This window comes from Kwoniella newhampshirensis, chromosome 8 (genome assembly GCF_039105145.1).
Source record: "Kwoniella newhampshirensis strain CBS 13917 chromosome 8, whole genome shotgun sequence".
Classification (NCBI taxonomy): domain Eukaryota; kingdom Fungi; phylum Basidiomycota; class Tremellomycetes; order Tremellales; family Cryptococcaceae; genus Kwoniella; species Kwoniella newhampshirensis.
This window is the reverse complement of record NC_089962.1, coordinates 892,409-905,401: the sequence shown is the minus strand read 5'-3', so window position 1 is coordinate 905,401 and position 12,993 is coordinate 892,409. Positions and strand designations below refer to the sequence as shown.

Here is a 12,993-nt window from a genome sequence, read left to right as displayed (position 1 = left end):
TCGCAGGAACGGTCAGATCACAATGGTCCCGAATCTAAGGAAGGATGATTGAACCTTTGTATGCTTTGATCTCATCGGTCATCCAACCTCCCCTCATCGTCGACCGGTGCAACAATCTCCGTAGAGCCGGTGATAACGAGATCTGAAACGACAACAAACCGAGGTGGAGGCTGATTCGTCGGGTTGGAGACCACACTATCATGATTTGGACCTTTGGGTTGACATCATTCATACACTCTATGCGACCTGGTCTTTTGGCGTGGGTACACCTTCCTTGGTCTTGACGGCTAGGACCCACGTGTACGCTTTCCTTGCGCATCGAAGCCGCGATCATCTATCTGTCCGACAGATGCTGGAGAAAGCGTGTTATCTCGTCGCGGTCTCAGTGGGACTGTACGCGGTGGTCTTGGGTTTGGTCACCTTGCCTTCGGTGCAGCGCGAGTACGTCAATGCTTTGCTCAGGGTGTACAGACAGGCATGATATCCATCGCTTGCCTCATATCAAGTACGCTGACTCTACTCGCGAACGACCTTCCACAGACTCGTGTTCTTGCATCACATACAACTCCCTCTCTTCCCTGACTACTCGAATCCACAGCAATATGGTCTAGCTCGTGCGTGTCTTCTTCACTGCAGGTCTGACAGTCATCCAGGTGCTGATGAAGCGTAGCGTTCAAGACGCGTAACCTGCGACTAAACACTTCGGATGGGGAATCCACTGGCGCATGGCACGTCTTGTGAGTGAGCGGAAGATCCAGTATTCTCCTCCGCTTCTGAGATCACAAAGGTGGATGACCTGATACTGGGAATAATGTAGGCCGAGATCGGTATACACTTCTCTCAAACCGTTTCCGCCAGAAGGCGCCCTTCCCGAAACAGTCTTCGATCAAGCGATAAGCGATCGGCCAACGCTCATCTATTTCCACGGTAATGTACGGTCAACATTCCTATAAGTTTGCGGGGAGAGATCGATCAACTTGAGACTGAAGCCTTTCCTACTTCAGGCTGGCAACCGGGCGACCTCTCATCGCGTTAGAGAATACCTTGGGTTCTCGAATCATCTAGACTGGTGTGTTTCCCATCTTCCACTCCTACTGCCTTTTCTTTCTCAGCCTTACTAATCTCGGATTGGTACAACGCAGTAATGTTCTCGCTGTAGACTATAGAGGTTTCGCAGACTCGTCCGGAACCCCTTCCGAACACGGACTGCTGCTCGATGCACGCACGGCATACGGTTTCGTTCACTCCAAACTCGCTTCATCGCTCACCAAAACCCAGAAAGAAAGCGATGATCAGATAATCCTCGTGGGACATAGTTTGGGTACGGGTGTAGTAGCGGCTTTATCTGGGATGTTGGCCAGTGAAGGTATGTCGAGATCGGTTTGGATGAGTGATCTCATGATCGCGTTGCGTGGCGTGTGGATCGCTGATGTCTCGTGTTGTGACCAGGTCGATCGCCCAGAGCTTTAGTCCTCATCGCTCCTTTCACTTCCATCACAGAGCTTCTGTCAAGGTGAGCTCTTACTTTCGCTCTCGGTCCAGATACTGTGTCTCGGCTAACCTGACTGGTTGTTCTGTCATAATTATAGTTATAAGCTGTTCGAATTCATACCGCTTCTCGCACCGCTGAATTATTTCCCATCTGCAAAGCGTGAGTGATCCGTCCTAGGTTGCGCCATGACGAAGTCGGATCTCGCTGATACTTGTATTGTGTGTCAAACGTTCTAGGCCTCGTCCATTCTTTCCTCTACCATCCTTTCGATTCTCAGAAGGCATTAAAGGTGAATCGATATCTCGTTCGAAGCAGTGGAAACAATATTCAGATCAGAACCTAAAATCTTCCTCACGCAGAATACCACATCCCCGACCCTCCTTGTACACGCGGTCAACGACGGAACGATTCCCCCTTCCCATTCATTGAGTCTATTTGCGTCGCTCAATACTCCTCACTATAGGAGCTCCGTACATACCACCACGTATGAAGGCTGGGGAACGGTCAGATCCTTCGATCGAGGAGAAGGAAAAGGAGGAGAAGTGATTTGGTGGGAAGGGCAAAAAGGGGGACATAATAACCTCGGATGGGCTGAGGGAACTCTGGATCTGATAGCTCGGATCGCTCGATTATGATTGCGCAGCATATTTCTGAGAGTTCATCTGCTGATTGATACATTTCACATAGATACTAGTGACGATCAGAACGATGATACTGATATGCATGAGCGGTGGCTTACTTTCGAACTTGCTCTCCTCCTTCGCCGAGAACATTCATAGCTTTGGCGCTGTAGAATCTCAGGCGTACAGTGACGGGCCGGCTGCACCTGGGGCAAATCGCAACTTGGCGAGGAGAACAGCATCCCTGTCGTTTCTGTGATCAGCTGATTGCGAATACGGCTCCGGATGTTGTGACGACTCACGCAGGCGATGAAGAGACTGTTGACACCTTGCAGCAATATTTCAACTCCTGCTCGTACAGCTCAGTCGTCGCTTGTCTTTCGGCAAACTCCCCAAGCAGCGCCTGACTTCCGGCAGACCCTGAGCGAGGTCTCATCGCAGAATTCAATGCTTTCTCGTGGGTAGCAGGCGGACTCTGGTTCACAGTCCATGTACCCCAGGGTTCTCCCAAGATCCGCCCTGGTGTAGCATGCACGTTGAAGGTCAGGGACGTCCGAGGGCAGAAGTTAGACACGACCATGGCGTAGTTGTGAGCTGTAAGTGTGCCAACGACCTTCGAGAGATCGACTGGTGAGTCACTTGTGCTAGATCGATGTGTCAAACAAGTAGCTCACTATGATCACATCCTCCTTCACGATCTGGTGTCGGTCTCCGAAATGGGCCACGATCCATTCGATGTTCTCGCTCAAGTATGCCCGTGCCTGACCGAGTGATTTGTAGATTTCGAACTGCCCATCATCGACTATCAAAGCGGCTTGCTTCATTCCTGGTCTGAGGGGTATCGTGAATCGACGACTGACGGCTTTCCTGCTAAAATTTCAGAATCTGATCACTAACGCATCAAGGGAGACGCCTCACTGCCAGGTTTCTCCGCTAGGTTTGATGAACTTTGTAAGTGCTGCCATCATATCAAGTCCTTTTACTGCGGAAGTGCGTGGATTCACAGGCATCGTCTGTGTCTGGAGCCTACTGTACTCATCCAAATATGGAACAGGCGGTAGCTCCTCAACCCCGATTGGAGGAACACCGGCATTTATCAAGTGGACGAATTGTCCGTGCCGAAAATAGCCCACACTACCAAGCGGTATGACCGATGGGAACCAAAGAGGGAGGGTCAGTCGGTCGTCAAAAGCGTGCTGGAGGTAGTGCCGATAATGGCGCTCTGCTCTGTCTGACTCGAATGAGGGTTGACTTTCCAAATGAGGGGGGATTGAGACGAGAGAGCCCGAAGAGCTTGACAGGTCGTCGTCCACTTCGATAAGCGGGGCGGTTCTCGTCGAAGGTGTCATCGCCCTGACATTGATTCTCCATCAGATACGCCATGAAGATCTTCGTTACTCACTGTTGCTCGATTGAGATGATGTCATCTTCCGCTGTCGTATACGACGATTCCGTGGTCGTTGATTTAACTGAATGGCCATCAGATGTGGTGTCGAAATGGTTCCGCAATCTCGCTCACTGGTGTTCTGCTCGTGCTGACTGTCGCACGCAGTCGCAGAAGTGTACATCTGGGCTAGGTTCTGCACGACCAGTGCAAAGGCGGGTCGTTGGGATGCATCTTGAGCCCAGCACTCGTTCATGAGTATCCACAACTGATCGAGAACATCTTCGGGTCGCGCCGGTCTGACACCGTCTACATTGCAGACTGATCAGTCACACTGCGTGTCACTATCGGACGCGAGTTGCAATTACTTAGGATGTTCAATCGCACTTGGCTGTCGTCGATATATCCGAATGGCACAGTACCGGTCAAGACCTGAGCAATCGTTCATCAGTCAGGGCAGTGGACCGATAGACTTGCCTCATAGACCGCCATGCTCCAGGCGTAAACATCATTCTCCCGAGTCAGAACTCCTCCTGCGAGCCGTTCAGGACTCTGCCATCGCATGGTCCCAGCTATCGGGGTTGGCTTGTCTGCAGCGGTCTGCGATTTGGTCGTGAAGTCCAGCTTCAATTGACTCAACCCAAAATCGCAAATGATGGCGTGACCTTCGTCAGTGACGAGTACGTTGGCAGCTTTGAAGTCACCGTGGATGATGTCTCGTGAGTGAAGATACTCCATCCCTTGAGCCATTTCGTGGATGAGCGCCATTTTGTCGCATACCTTCCCTCCAGGTGTCTGAAGGTAAGTCAAGATATTACCGTTTTTCACTGTTTGTTCGAGTAAGCAGCTCATCGCACACATGTTCTTTCTGACCTGTGCTCACTTTATGGACTGACGAGGAACCAAGGAGGTGCAGCAGTTGTACTAGAAGCACCAAGGAACTTGAGAACGTGCTCGCTTTTGAGCCTTCTCCATACGTTCACCTCCGTTTTGAATAACTATTGCAAAGCATGAGCCACCAAAATCGATGATTGGGGTCTGAATACTTACTTCTCGGTCTGCCATAGGAGTGAGCTCTTTGATCGCCACTTCCATGCCTTGCCATCGACCACGCCAGATCGTTGCGAAGTATCCGGAACTTCGGACCAGTCATTATCGGCATGGAAAAGGACACTCAAAACTCACTTGATGCGCTCCTCATGACTAATTTTTTCCTCATGCGAAATCTCGAGATTCGTGATGGTCCACTGTAGCGCCGATCAGCTTTGATAGCACTATGGGACTGAAGCATTACTTACGTCTGGTAGATCTGCTTCACTACCGTTGCTAGTACGACGAAGCACCTGTGTTGATTTCAGTTAAGAAGCGCTTACAAGTTGTGTCAACTTACATCAAGCGCCTTCTCGAAAAACTCCTGGTGTGGACCCCTCTCTCCCGGTGACTTCATGCCAGCATCCCATACCGATCCCAGAAGGAGCAATTCAGGTCGGCGACCGGGGTCTCGTTCACTACCGGATGGTTCTACCACAGCCTTGGGGCTTACCACTGATGACACTGGTGACATTGCTGATACCTCAGGCTCCACTTTGAGGCAGTTCTCGGTCGGTAAATTGGCAGTGTTGATTTTAAACACCTCTGCGTCCATGTAAGCTGTCGGCTCCCAGGTGCCTGTGACAGGAGGCATGGGATGATGGGTGTTGTATTCTTTTTCTTGTATGGTGAGCATTTGGTCGAGAGTGCGTTGAAGTGTTTTGATAGCCTCTTGCTGAGCTTCGCCTTCAATAATCGTCAGGATGTAGCAGCCTACAGTATTCTGCCAGTGCGCAGACTCACTCTTCAACGCCAAAGCTTCCAACATCTTTTGGTCGCTCTCTCGAGCCTCGTCAAGCTTCTGCAAAAGAATCATCATATCGCTTTCATGATCAAGCCTTGATTGTTCTTCCCAGGCCGCAACAGAGATTTGAGCTTGCAGCTATGTAAAAATCATAGGTCAGCAACAATATATGCTCTGACATTGACAGGCGTACTGAGAAAATCTTGACGTAATCCTCCAGATTCTCAGTGGCTTGTGCAATTTGCCTAGAGCTCTCGTCCGAGTGAAGATATAATTTGAGGAAAGATCGTTCGGACAACTTTAAGAGAAGACTATTGCTCTGGTGGAGATTGCTGTCAAAGCGTGAGTGGTGCCGCTCGTATTGTGGAGCGCAACCCTTCAATGCTCACAGAAGAAGGTTGTTGATGTTGTCCTGCATGATTGGAGACATGTTACCCTTATTATCGATGACAGCCTGTTAAACTGCCTCCAGGACTGCGGCCGATCTTTCAACCTGCCGACGAGCATCAGCACTCATGACGGCCTTGAAAGTACCAGGATTTCGTACTTACAAGACGTAGAGCAGCCACTCTGCCCACTAACACTTTGTGTGCTGACGACATCATCTGTTCGATCAAAGACACGGCCAGGCTGACGCCTGGCAAGATTGCCGATGCTGCTGTGGCACCGACGGTAATACCCTTGAGAGCCAATGTGATTGTACCTAGTCGATCTACCTTCTTTTGGGCAATGATCACCGCTTGACGATACGGGTCGATATCGTAGACTAGTGGTGAACGGGTACTGGTCATTGAGGTGGCGCTTTTGGGAGCGGCTCCTGCTTCTTGAATAACGCTCGGGTTGACCGTCACCTTGAGTTTACCTCTTTCCGTGAGCGGCAAAGAAGATGTAGGAGGGATAATGGTGACATCGGTGTTCGCATCGTCGTCTTGTTGTCTGACCCCAGGGGTTGGTGTCCTCAAACCACTAGACGACGTTTCGCTAACTTCTGTTTTCAGACCGGAGAAGAAGTCCTTCACTTTGTTCCCGCCGCTCTCTTTCGTACTGCCGAAATCACCCGGAGAAGTTGATTTGGACTGGTGGCTACCGAGAGAAATTCTGGAACTGGTCTGACCACTGATACCGAATGGGGATTTAGAATCTTTCGGAGGGAGTGGGGGAGGAGAAGTCATGGGGAAGGACACCCCACAAGTGAGCAGCTGCGAGTGAATGGGATCAAGTGTTTATTCTTCCAGTCATGCGGTGTGTGATGAAGGTGTGGCGACACGCAAGTAGGGTATGAAACTACTTGCACACGTGTGATGCCTGGCAAGGGAGGATAGGGTAGAAAGACGGCGGACAACCATGCGGTGTGAAAAGGTCTGTCAGTATACACGTTGCGAGGTTAGCTTGTACCCTCGTTGGAAAGGAAAGAAGTGACAAAGTTGAAAAGAGATGACAGTCTGCCTCCTTATATACCAGCTCACTCACCAATCCAGTAGCCAAAATGATGACGCAGAGAGGTGAAAGGAGGTGGCAGTTGACTCAACTGATCAATATAATCGTCGTACATAGTCAATTCCAAAGCTCGACATGTATGCGAGAAGAGGATAGAAAACATTGCAAAGCAGTGCATATCTTTTGCTTGGCATACCTGGGGTTCCTTTGAGTTGTGTATCGTCAAAGCGCATGACCGGACTCACTCTTCTGACAGGGGACCAGCATACAGTACGCTATTCTCCGCTTGTGCCACATTGCGATCGAAGCTCGACATCGCTCATCGGCTTCCAACCGTTGGTCTCAAGCCAAACCCAATGTCTACATCCGTCAGCGGGTAGGTTCAGACCTGGATAGTCATGCAAATGTGTCGGTGTTGTATCATATCATGAATATCAAGAGAACCAATAACTGTTTCACATCCTGTCATGATATATACACAATACAAGCCAACCTGGAATTACCGTTACATCGATGTTTGCTTACAGTGAATATTCCTTCCTGTTCATTGGCTCCCGAAATGAACGTCCGGTCTCCAGAATCCCGGTCTTACTTCATCCGCAGGCCACCGGAGTACCGACAGAATGACGGCTCTATCACAAGATAGTCGAGATCAATTTGGCCCCAAGGCAATACGGATGGAAGCTGAAAACCTACTTTCGGGGTTCTTCCGGCTCAGACACTTTAACATCGTAATGGTATGGTGTTGAGTGATATTTTGTGTCGAGATCCGTCTCGAGACTCCAAGATCCCCAAGCATCGAAGGAGTATCGCTGGTCTCGAGGATGGATGTTGAAACGCAACTTGGCGTGATTACGAAATTCACATACGGCCATGGCCCAATCAGTTGCAGTGACAGTCCCCACAACCTACAGTTCAAGCACGGTCAATAACCAGGAGGAAACATATCTCGTCATATCGAAGCTTACAAGTAAAAGGTCCGACTTGGAAATACCCTCAGCTTCATTCCTCACGATATCGACCGCGTTCTCTTGGAAGAATTGTGTCATTCTCGAGATATCTTTGATGATTTCCATCTTGGCGTTGGCGGCTACCAGTTCAACCGATTGAGGGGAATCGGGAAACAAAGACACCAAGACAGGTTGGGTGTTGAATTTTCTACAACGGAATTGATTAAGACACTCGACCTTGGAGACCTTTGGTTGGACTCACCTCGTCAAGCTTTGTACTGAGCGTAAAGGTCCGGCTAGCCGATTTTTGGGGGTACTGGTACCGTTCCGAGATACCACTCGACACCAGAGAGAGCCGGTCGATGACCTCATATTTGATCTCTGGGTAACAGGTGGACCGCTGCCCTCAAAGATCTTTTCAAGCATATTACCGATCGAGACAAATTCCCCCTTTTTCACATAACCAATGTCGCCTGGCCTGACAGTGGCAGGAGACCACAGTGGCAGGTTGAAACGGTCATCCAGAGATCCCCACCGGAAAAATTCGCGATAGGCCGATTCAGATTTGATTCGTTTCCCTTGGGTGTAAGAGTCAGGACGGACTTTGGACATGGGTACATCAGGATGAGATGCGGATCGTGATGAGCGAATATAACTGGCGGATGAATGGTCTCAGCTAATATACTCTAGCTGAAGGGAAAGACCTGTTCATACCTATCCAGATCTTTCAACGGCTGAAGCCTCGAATCTCGTTCAGATATGCTCTTGAAATTATCGTAGGTTCTCAATGCTAAGGCGCGGTCAGCATAAGATTGATTGTCCCATGACCCGACTTACAATTGGTATATATGGAAGGGCTCGGGGGATCGACCAAGTCTTTCAAGGGTTGATAATACCTAGGATCTGGGCTGGGATCGACTGCAGTCGCATCTGATGACTGAAACCCGGGGAGTGAGGGATTGTATACCCCTTTTTTGTACAATTCGTACGTGTGCAGACCGACAGTTGAAGCAGGGATTTCGACCGCTGTTTTGTTCGAATCGGCCCTGCTAGAGAGAAGATCACGTAATGCCCGATTCATGGTCGAAAATTCGGCAACTGACAGATCCGAGAGCGGTACTTTTGATATCGGAGGCATCAAGACCTGAGAGAGTTCATCTAGTTCGCTCAATATCTGCTGAAAGGTGGGGGCGGCAAATCCAATGTAATCGGTACAGTCAGAGATGAGTATCCCCAATTTTCGTCTGAACACCGTCTCTTTGGTTTTCCGTAGGAGGTGACGCAAGTAGTGCGACGGATCCTCAACCGAATCAGGAACTCCGATTTTATCATTGATCTGAAGTTAAAGGAATAGCCATCAGCAAAGCACAGAGATGTGAGCGTCGTCGACGAGGTCGGCGTGATCTACCTTTGATAGCATTTGGCCAAAGGCCTTCACGTCTCCCGAACCCGATCCTTCGACTCCGAAATTATAGGGTTCAGTCAAGAGAACCCGACCGTCGTCATCGATGAGGAGATTGGTCCAGTGTAGGTTATCGTGTGATATCTTCTGTGCGTGCAGATCTGCCATGACCTGGGCGAGATCTCGAACCAATTCGAAAACGTTCACTGATTTTCCTCGCTCACTCGCAAGATACTGCTCGAAGTTGCCATTTTCAACTGACGCCGAGATTAGCCTACGCATCGCGCTCCTACGCATATGCGAGTGTATGGGTCGAGCTTACTGAATGGGGTCACAAAAAATCTGTTTCCTTTCGGTCTGAGCTTTCCAGTTCCAGAGCTACCCAGAAGCGGCAGTACTCTGGGACAACTATCCGCTGCTGCTTTCCACGCATCTCGTTGCCTTGCAAAGGCTTCATCACTCATCCCATCCACTTCCTTGACACACACTTCTCGGTTTCTCCACATAGCTTTGTACGTTCTCGCGGTGACATTAGCGTTGCGCACGTCCCTACGCTGACGATGTCAGCTTAAACCCTACATCTTTACACATTGAAACGAACTTCAACACATCGGTTCGAAAGAGCTCGAAGTCGGCGATAACGTCCTGCTATGTCTTTGAGCACAAGAAGCAGTCGCGAGGCATGCCGGGTCAACCTACTGCTGGGATTTCAGTATGCACAGATGCGGCTGGTTTGGTATCGTCGGAAGCCCTTTTGGTCGACGGTTATCAATCACTGTGGCACTCGATATCTCGTCGATCTTGTCAGAACCACTTACTCCAAGGTCTCGACCTGAGCACGGTCCTTGAGTTCCTGATTGATCGGACGATTGCTGAGGTCAGCGTGATCCGGTGAACGATCAAATCGGACGTATTCACCTGTTCTTCGATCATTTTGCGCAGTTCCTTTCCATTGCAAGAAAGCCAGATCAGGAACTTCTCACTTTGTATCAAAGTGGAACTCACTTGTTGAACTCGCTGCAGGAAGTCAATCTCCTCCTCAAGATGTTTGGTCTCATCGGTACCATTTTGGTCGTCCTCTCCTCCGTGTTCGCTTGCGTAGTCGGAGACCGACAAGGTCATTACCAGGAAGGAAGAAGACGTGACTGGCTGTGCAAAGCGATGCTGATCGAATCCGAATGCAAATGAAGTATTCCCTGATCCAGTATCCATCGCAGCCGTGGCGGTCATGACCGCCATTGCTTCTCTGTGTTTTCCCTTGTCATAAGGAATCATACTCGATTCGAACTTCGGACTAGACAAGTAGAAGTTGACTATTGGATCAATTGCGGGGAAAGTGGTGACGGTTGCTGTATGCGTCAATGCTGACGACCTTGATTGCCTGTCGGACAATTCGAAGCTGACATGGCGCAAAAAAAGCAACAATTCTTCCGTGGTCTTGCCAGCTACCGCCCAACGCACGACATGTCAGTTCAAAGTCGTAAAATCACACGTAAATTGACAAGGGCTCCACTCACCGACGACCTCTCGAAACTGCTCTGGTGACAAGCGACAGACATTTCGCGAATATTGTGCATCTTGTCTCGTACCTACGTCCCATTCCCTTTCATCGTTCCGCAGCTGATTCTGAATCTGTTCGAGCATCCGGCCCTGTTTTGCCTGTTCTTGAGCCTGCCTGGCCTGCACCCCAGCAATGTGCCACTGAGATGACGATTGGGCCAACCTTATCCTCTCCTGCGACATGATAAGACATCGTATCACCGGACAGGTTTTTTCTGGTCAACATGGCGGCTCACACGATAATTTTCTTTGGCTTTAATAAGATCATCCTTCGCTTTAGATATGGCTTCCCCGCGTTTTCTTGCGTGGCAGAAGTCGGTCCAGAGATCGAATTCGGCGGGTATACTGGAAATGAAACAACTTTCACATTTCCTTAGATCACTACAATGCGGTGTAGTTAGCCATTCATATCGGACGCATAATCGATTGTCATATGGTATCCGCTTACCCATAGAGATAAACTAGACATTGCTTCACCCCCTTGGGTAGCCCTTCGCCGCGCTTTCGAATATCTTCCACAGAGCCAAAGACAAGTTCGGCATAACCGACTATCATTTCGAGCTATCGTAGACGGCAATCCCCAGGTATTAGTCCGACCTGTGAGTGATGCAATCCTTCACTAGGAGATGCCCGTACGTACCACTTCAAAAGCAGCCGACTGGTTGACATACACCTGTTTGACTCGACCCAGTATTTGCCCGATAACCCAAACGAACGGCACGGCTGGAGCGGCAACATCCACGGCACCGAGAATCTCGCTCATTCCATCCCACCCGAGCTCGAGTCTTTCGATCTGGCGGATCCGCCTGTTGATGCTTTCTAAATGCTCGTCGGTGGGTCCGGGACGGAACAGCGCACGGATAGAGGTCTGAGATCGTGACACGGCCGTCGTCAAATCAGCTGTTGGGGGGACTATCAGGCTGTTATCGGGGCTCCGTGTCGCTTGCACAGGCGGCTGTACTGGAGTCGTAAAGCCATCAACCGTGTTGGGTGAGGTTGGTCCCGTTGAAGTTTCGGAAGTCATGGCGATTGGTCTTGGAGATTGTTCTTTACTGGATGATCCGATGTCGGAACACGTAGCGTGAGATGCTTCACTTGGCTCGACGGGAAGAATAGGAGAGAAATTTGCAGTGTCAACTGCATCGGCCTCAGTTCCTGATCGTCCGTTTTTTATTGCTTCTATCGTCTGTCCGAGCACCACAGCCGAAGTTTCGACCTCGCCATCGTGAGGGAGGCTCCGAACCGTTTCAGACGAGACCTGTGCGGTCTGCGGTAGAGCAGGTAGTACAGAGACAGGTGAGTCGTCTTGACTGATATCTTGTTTCGCTTGGTTCCCCGATGAGTAACTCGTACCATTACTGGCACCGGTCTTTCGGCTCAGATCATGGTCACCGTTATTGGAAGAAAACACTGCAGTGATTCCGGATTCTGGACTGTCCTCTTCGTTCTGACACTCGAAGCTGTCAACCGGCGGCGGAGTAGTGGGTCTGACCGGACCTTGTTGTTGTTGAATGTATTTCTTCTTTGCTCGTCTGTCGAGACCAAATATCTGAGTGATAGAGATACGTGGTTTGTCCTTTCGTTTGATGGACCATCTCTTCCAGATGAACACTCGTTCACTCGGCGTCTGATCGGAGGGAGTGGTTTTCTGATCCAATTCGGACTCGCCGGTGATCATGGTTGTCAGATTTGGCGAGGTGTTGGGAGCAGCCATGATCGGAGCTGGGGGCGTAGGTCACAGTAGCGAGAGTGTCAGGTTGTTGCGCATCGGTCGATAAGGACTATGAAGTGTTGACTGTTGCTAAGACACAATGATTGGATACTGAACATAAGTAAGAAAGGTTGAGAGCATATACCTGTCTATTTATGAGTTGGAATTTTCTCACACACCAAATGATGGTAGGTAAGAAGATGAATGCCAGTGAGTGGTTCAGTATCCCGTTTGTCTGTGGCGCACACGAAAGTACGTCGAGGTTGCAATCTTCCGGACATCGTTCTCCATGCAGCTACTTTTCCCACTCACTGAAATGCGCCTGACCAGCAGTCAGTGTTGCGACAATGATCGATGAGAACCCGATCTTATTCGGATCCGCTTCGCGACATCGTGGAGTTCTGCCACTGCAGTAACTGGAGTGCGTATGTCACCACATGATGGCAGCAAACTTTAAAGCTTCCCGCTGTTTAAAGATCAGAGGCATACATCCGTCGACCGACCACAGTGGTGCACTTGAAGAGAGATGTCGACACCTGCGAGAGATGTCAATCAAAAGCGGGGATCGGGGATCAGGTAACCTTGAATGCGCTTCATACAGGA

General features: G+C 49.9%; 5 protein-coding genes across 5 annotated transcripts; 1 reads left to right on the top strand and 4 right to left on the bottom strand.

Annotated features, from left to right (window-relative positions):
- Positions 1–349: 349 nt before the first annotated feature.
- Positions 350–2,127, top strand: IAR55_004528 (uncharacterized protein; the record flags this gene model as incomplete). The annotated part of the gene is made up of 10 exons (XM_066947626.1): positions 350–441; positions 541–614; positions 671–737; positions 818–932; positions 1,005–1,069; positions 1,143–1,366; positions 1,450–1,513; positions 1,590–1,651; positions 1,729–1,781; positions 1,852–2,127. 10 exons carry the CDS (start codon positions 350–352, stop codon positions 2,125–2,127), a joined length of 1,092 nt encoding a protein of 363 aa, XP_066802040.1.
- Positions 2,128–2,289: 162 nt separating this feature from the next.
- IAR55_004527 (uncharacterized protein) lies at positions 2,290–4,246 on the bottom strand (the record flags this gene model as incomplete). The annotated part of the gene is made up of 8 exons (XM_066947625.1): positions 2,290–2,356; positions 2,415–2,725; positions 2,787–2,979; positions 3,031–3,465; positions 3,515–3,581; positions 3,632–3,805; positions 3,865–3,928; positions 3,974–4,246. 8 exons carry the CDS (start codon positions 4,244–4,246, stop codon positions 2,290–2,292), a joined length of 1,584 nt encoding a protein of 527 aa, XP_066802039.1.
- A 64-nt stretch (positions 4,247–4,310) lies between these two features.
- IAR55_004526 (uncharacterized protein) lies at positions 4,311–5,748 on the bottom strand (the record flags this gene model as incomplete). The annotated part of the gene is made up of 10 exons (XM_066947624.1): positions 4,311–4,323; positions 4,380–4,420; positions 4,480–4,494; positions 4,547–4,634; positions 4,682–4,743; positions 4,795–4,839; positions 4,887–5,272; positions 5,330–5,468; positions 5,524–5,662; positions 5,720–5,748. The coding sequence occupies 10 exons, from the start codon at positions 5,746–5,748 to the stop codon at positions 4,311–4,313; spliced, it is 957 nt and encodes a 318-aa protein (XP_066802038.1).
- A 39-nt stretch (positions 5,749–5,787) lies between these two features.
- IAR55_004525 (uncharacterized protein) lies at positions 5,788–6,502 on the bottom strand (the record flags this gene model as incomplete). Its single annotated transcript, XM_066947623.1, has 2 exons — positions 5,788–5,823; positions 5,882–6,502. The coding sequence occupies 2 exons, from the start codon at positions 6,500–6,502 to the stop codon at positions 5,788–5,790; spliced, it is 657 nt and encodes a 218-aa protein (XP_066802037.1).
- A 957-nt stretch (positions 6,503–7,459) lies between these two features.
- On the bottom strand, positions 7,460–12,393 carry IAR55_004524 (uncharacterized protein; the record flags this gene model as incomplete). Its single annotated transcript, XM_066947622.1, has 13 exons — positions 7,460–7,675; positions 7,736–7,925; positions 7,980–8,372; positions 8,432–8,507; positions 8,555–9,053; positions 9,126–9,376; positions 9,442–9,668; positions 9,938–9,972; positions 10,125–10,564; positions 10,637–10,853; positions 10,916–11,060; positions 11,128–11,240; positions 11,320–12,393. The coding sequence occupies 13 exons, from the start codon at positions 12,391–12,393 to the stop codon at positions 7,460–7,462; spliced, it is 3,876 nt and encodes a 1,291-aa protein (XP_066802036.1).
- Between the last annotated feature and the right edge of the window lie 600 nt (positions 12,394–12,993).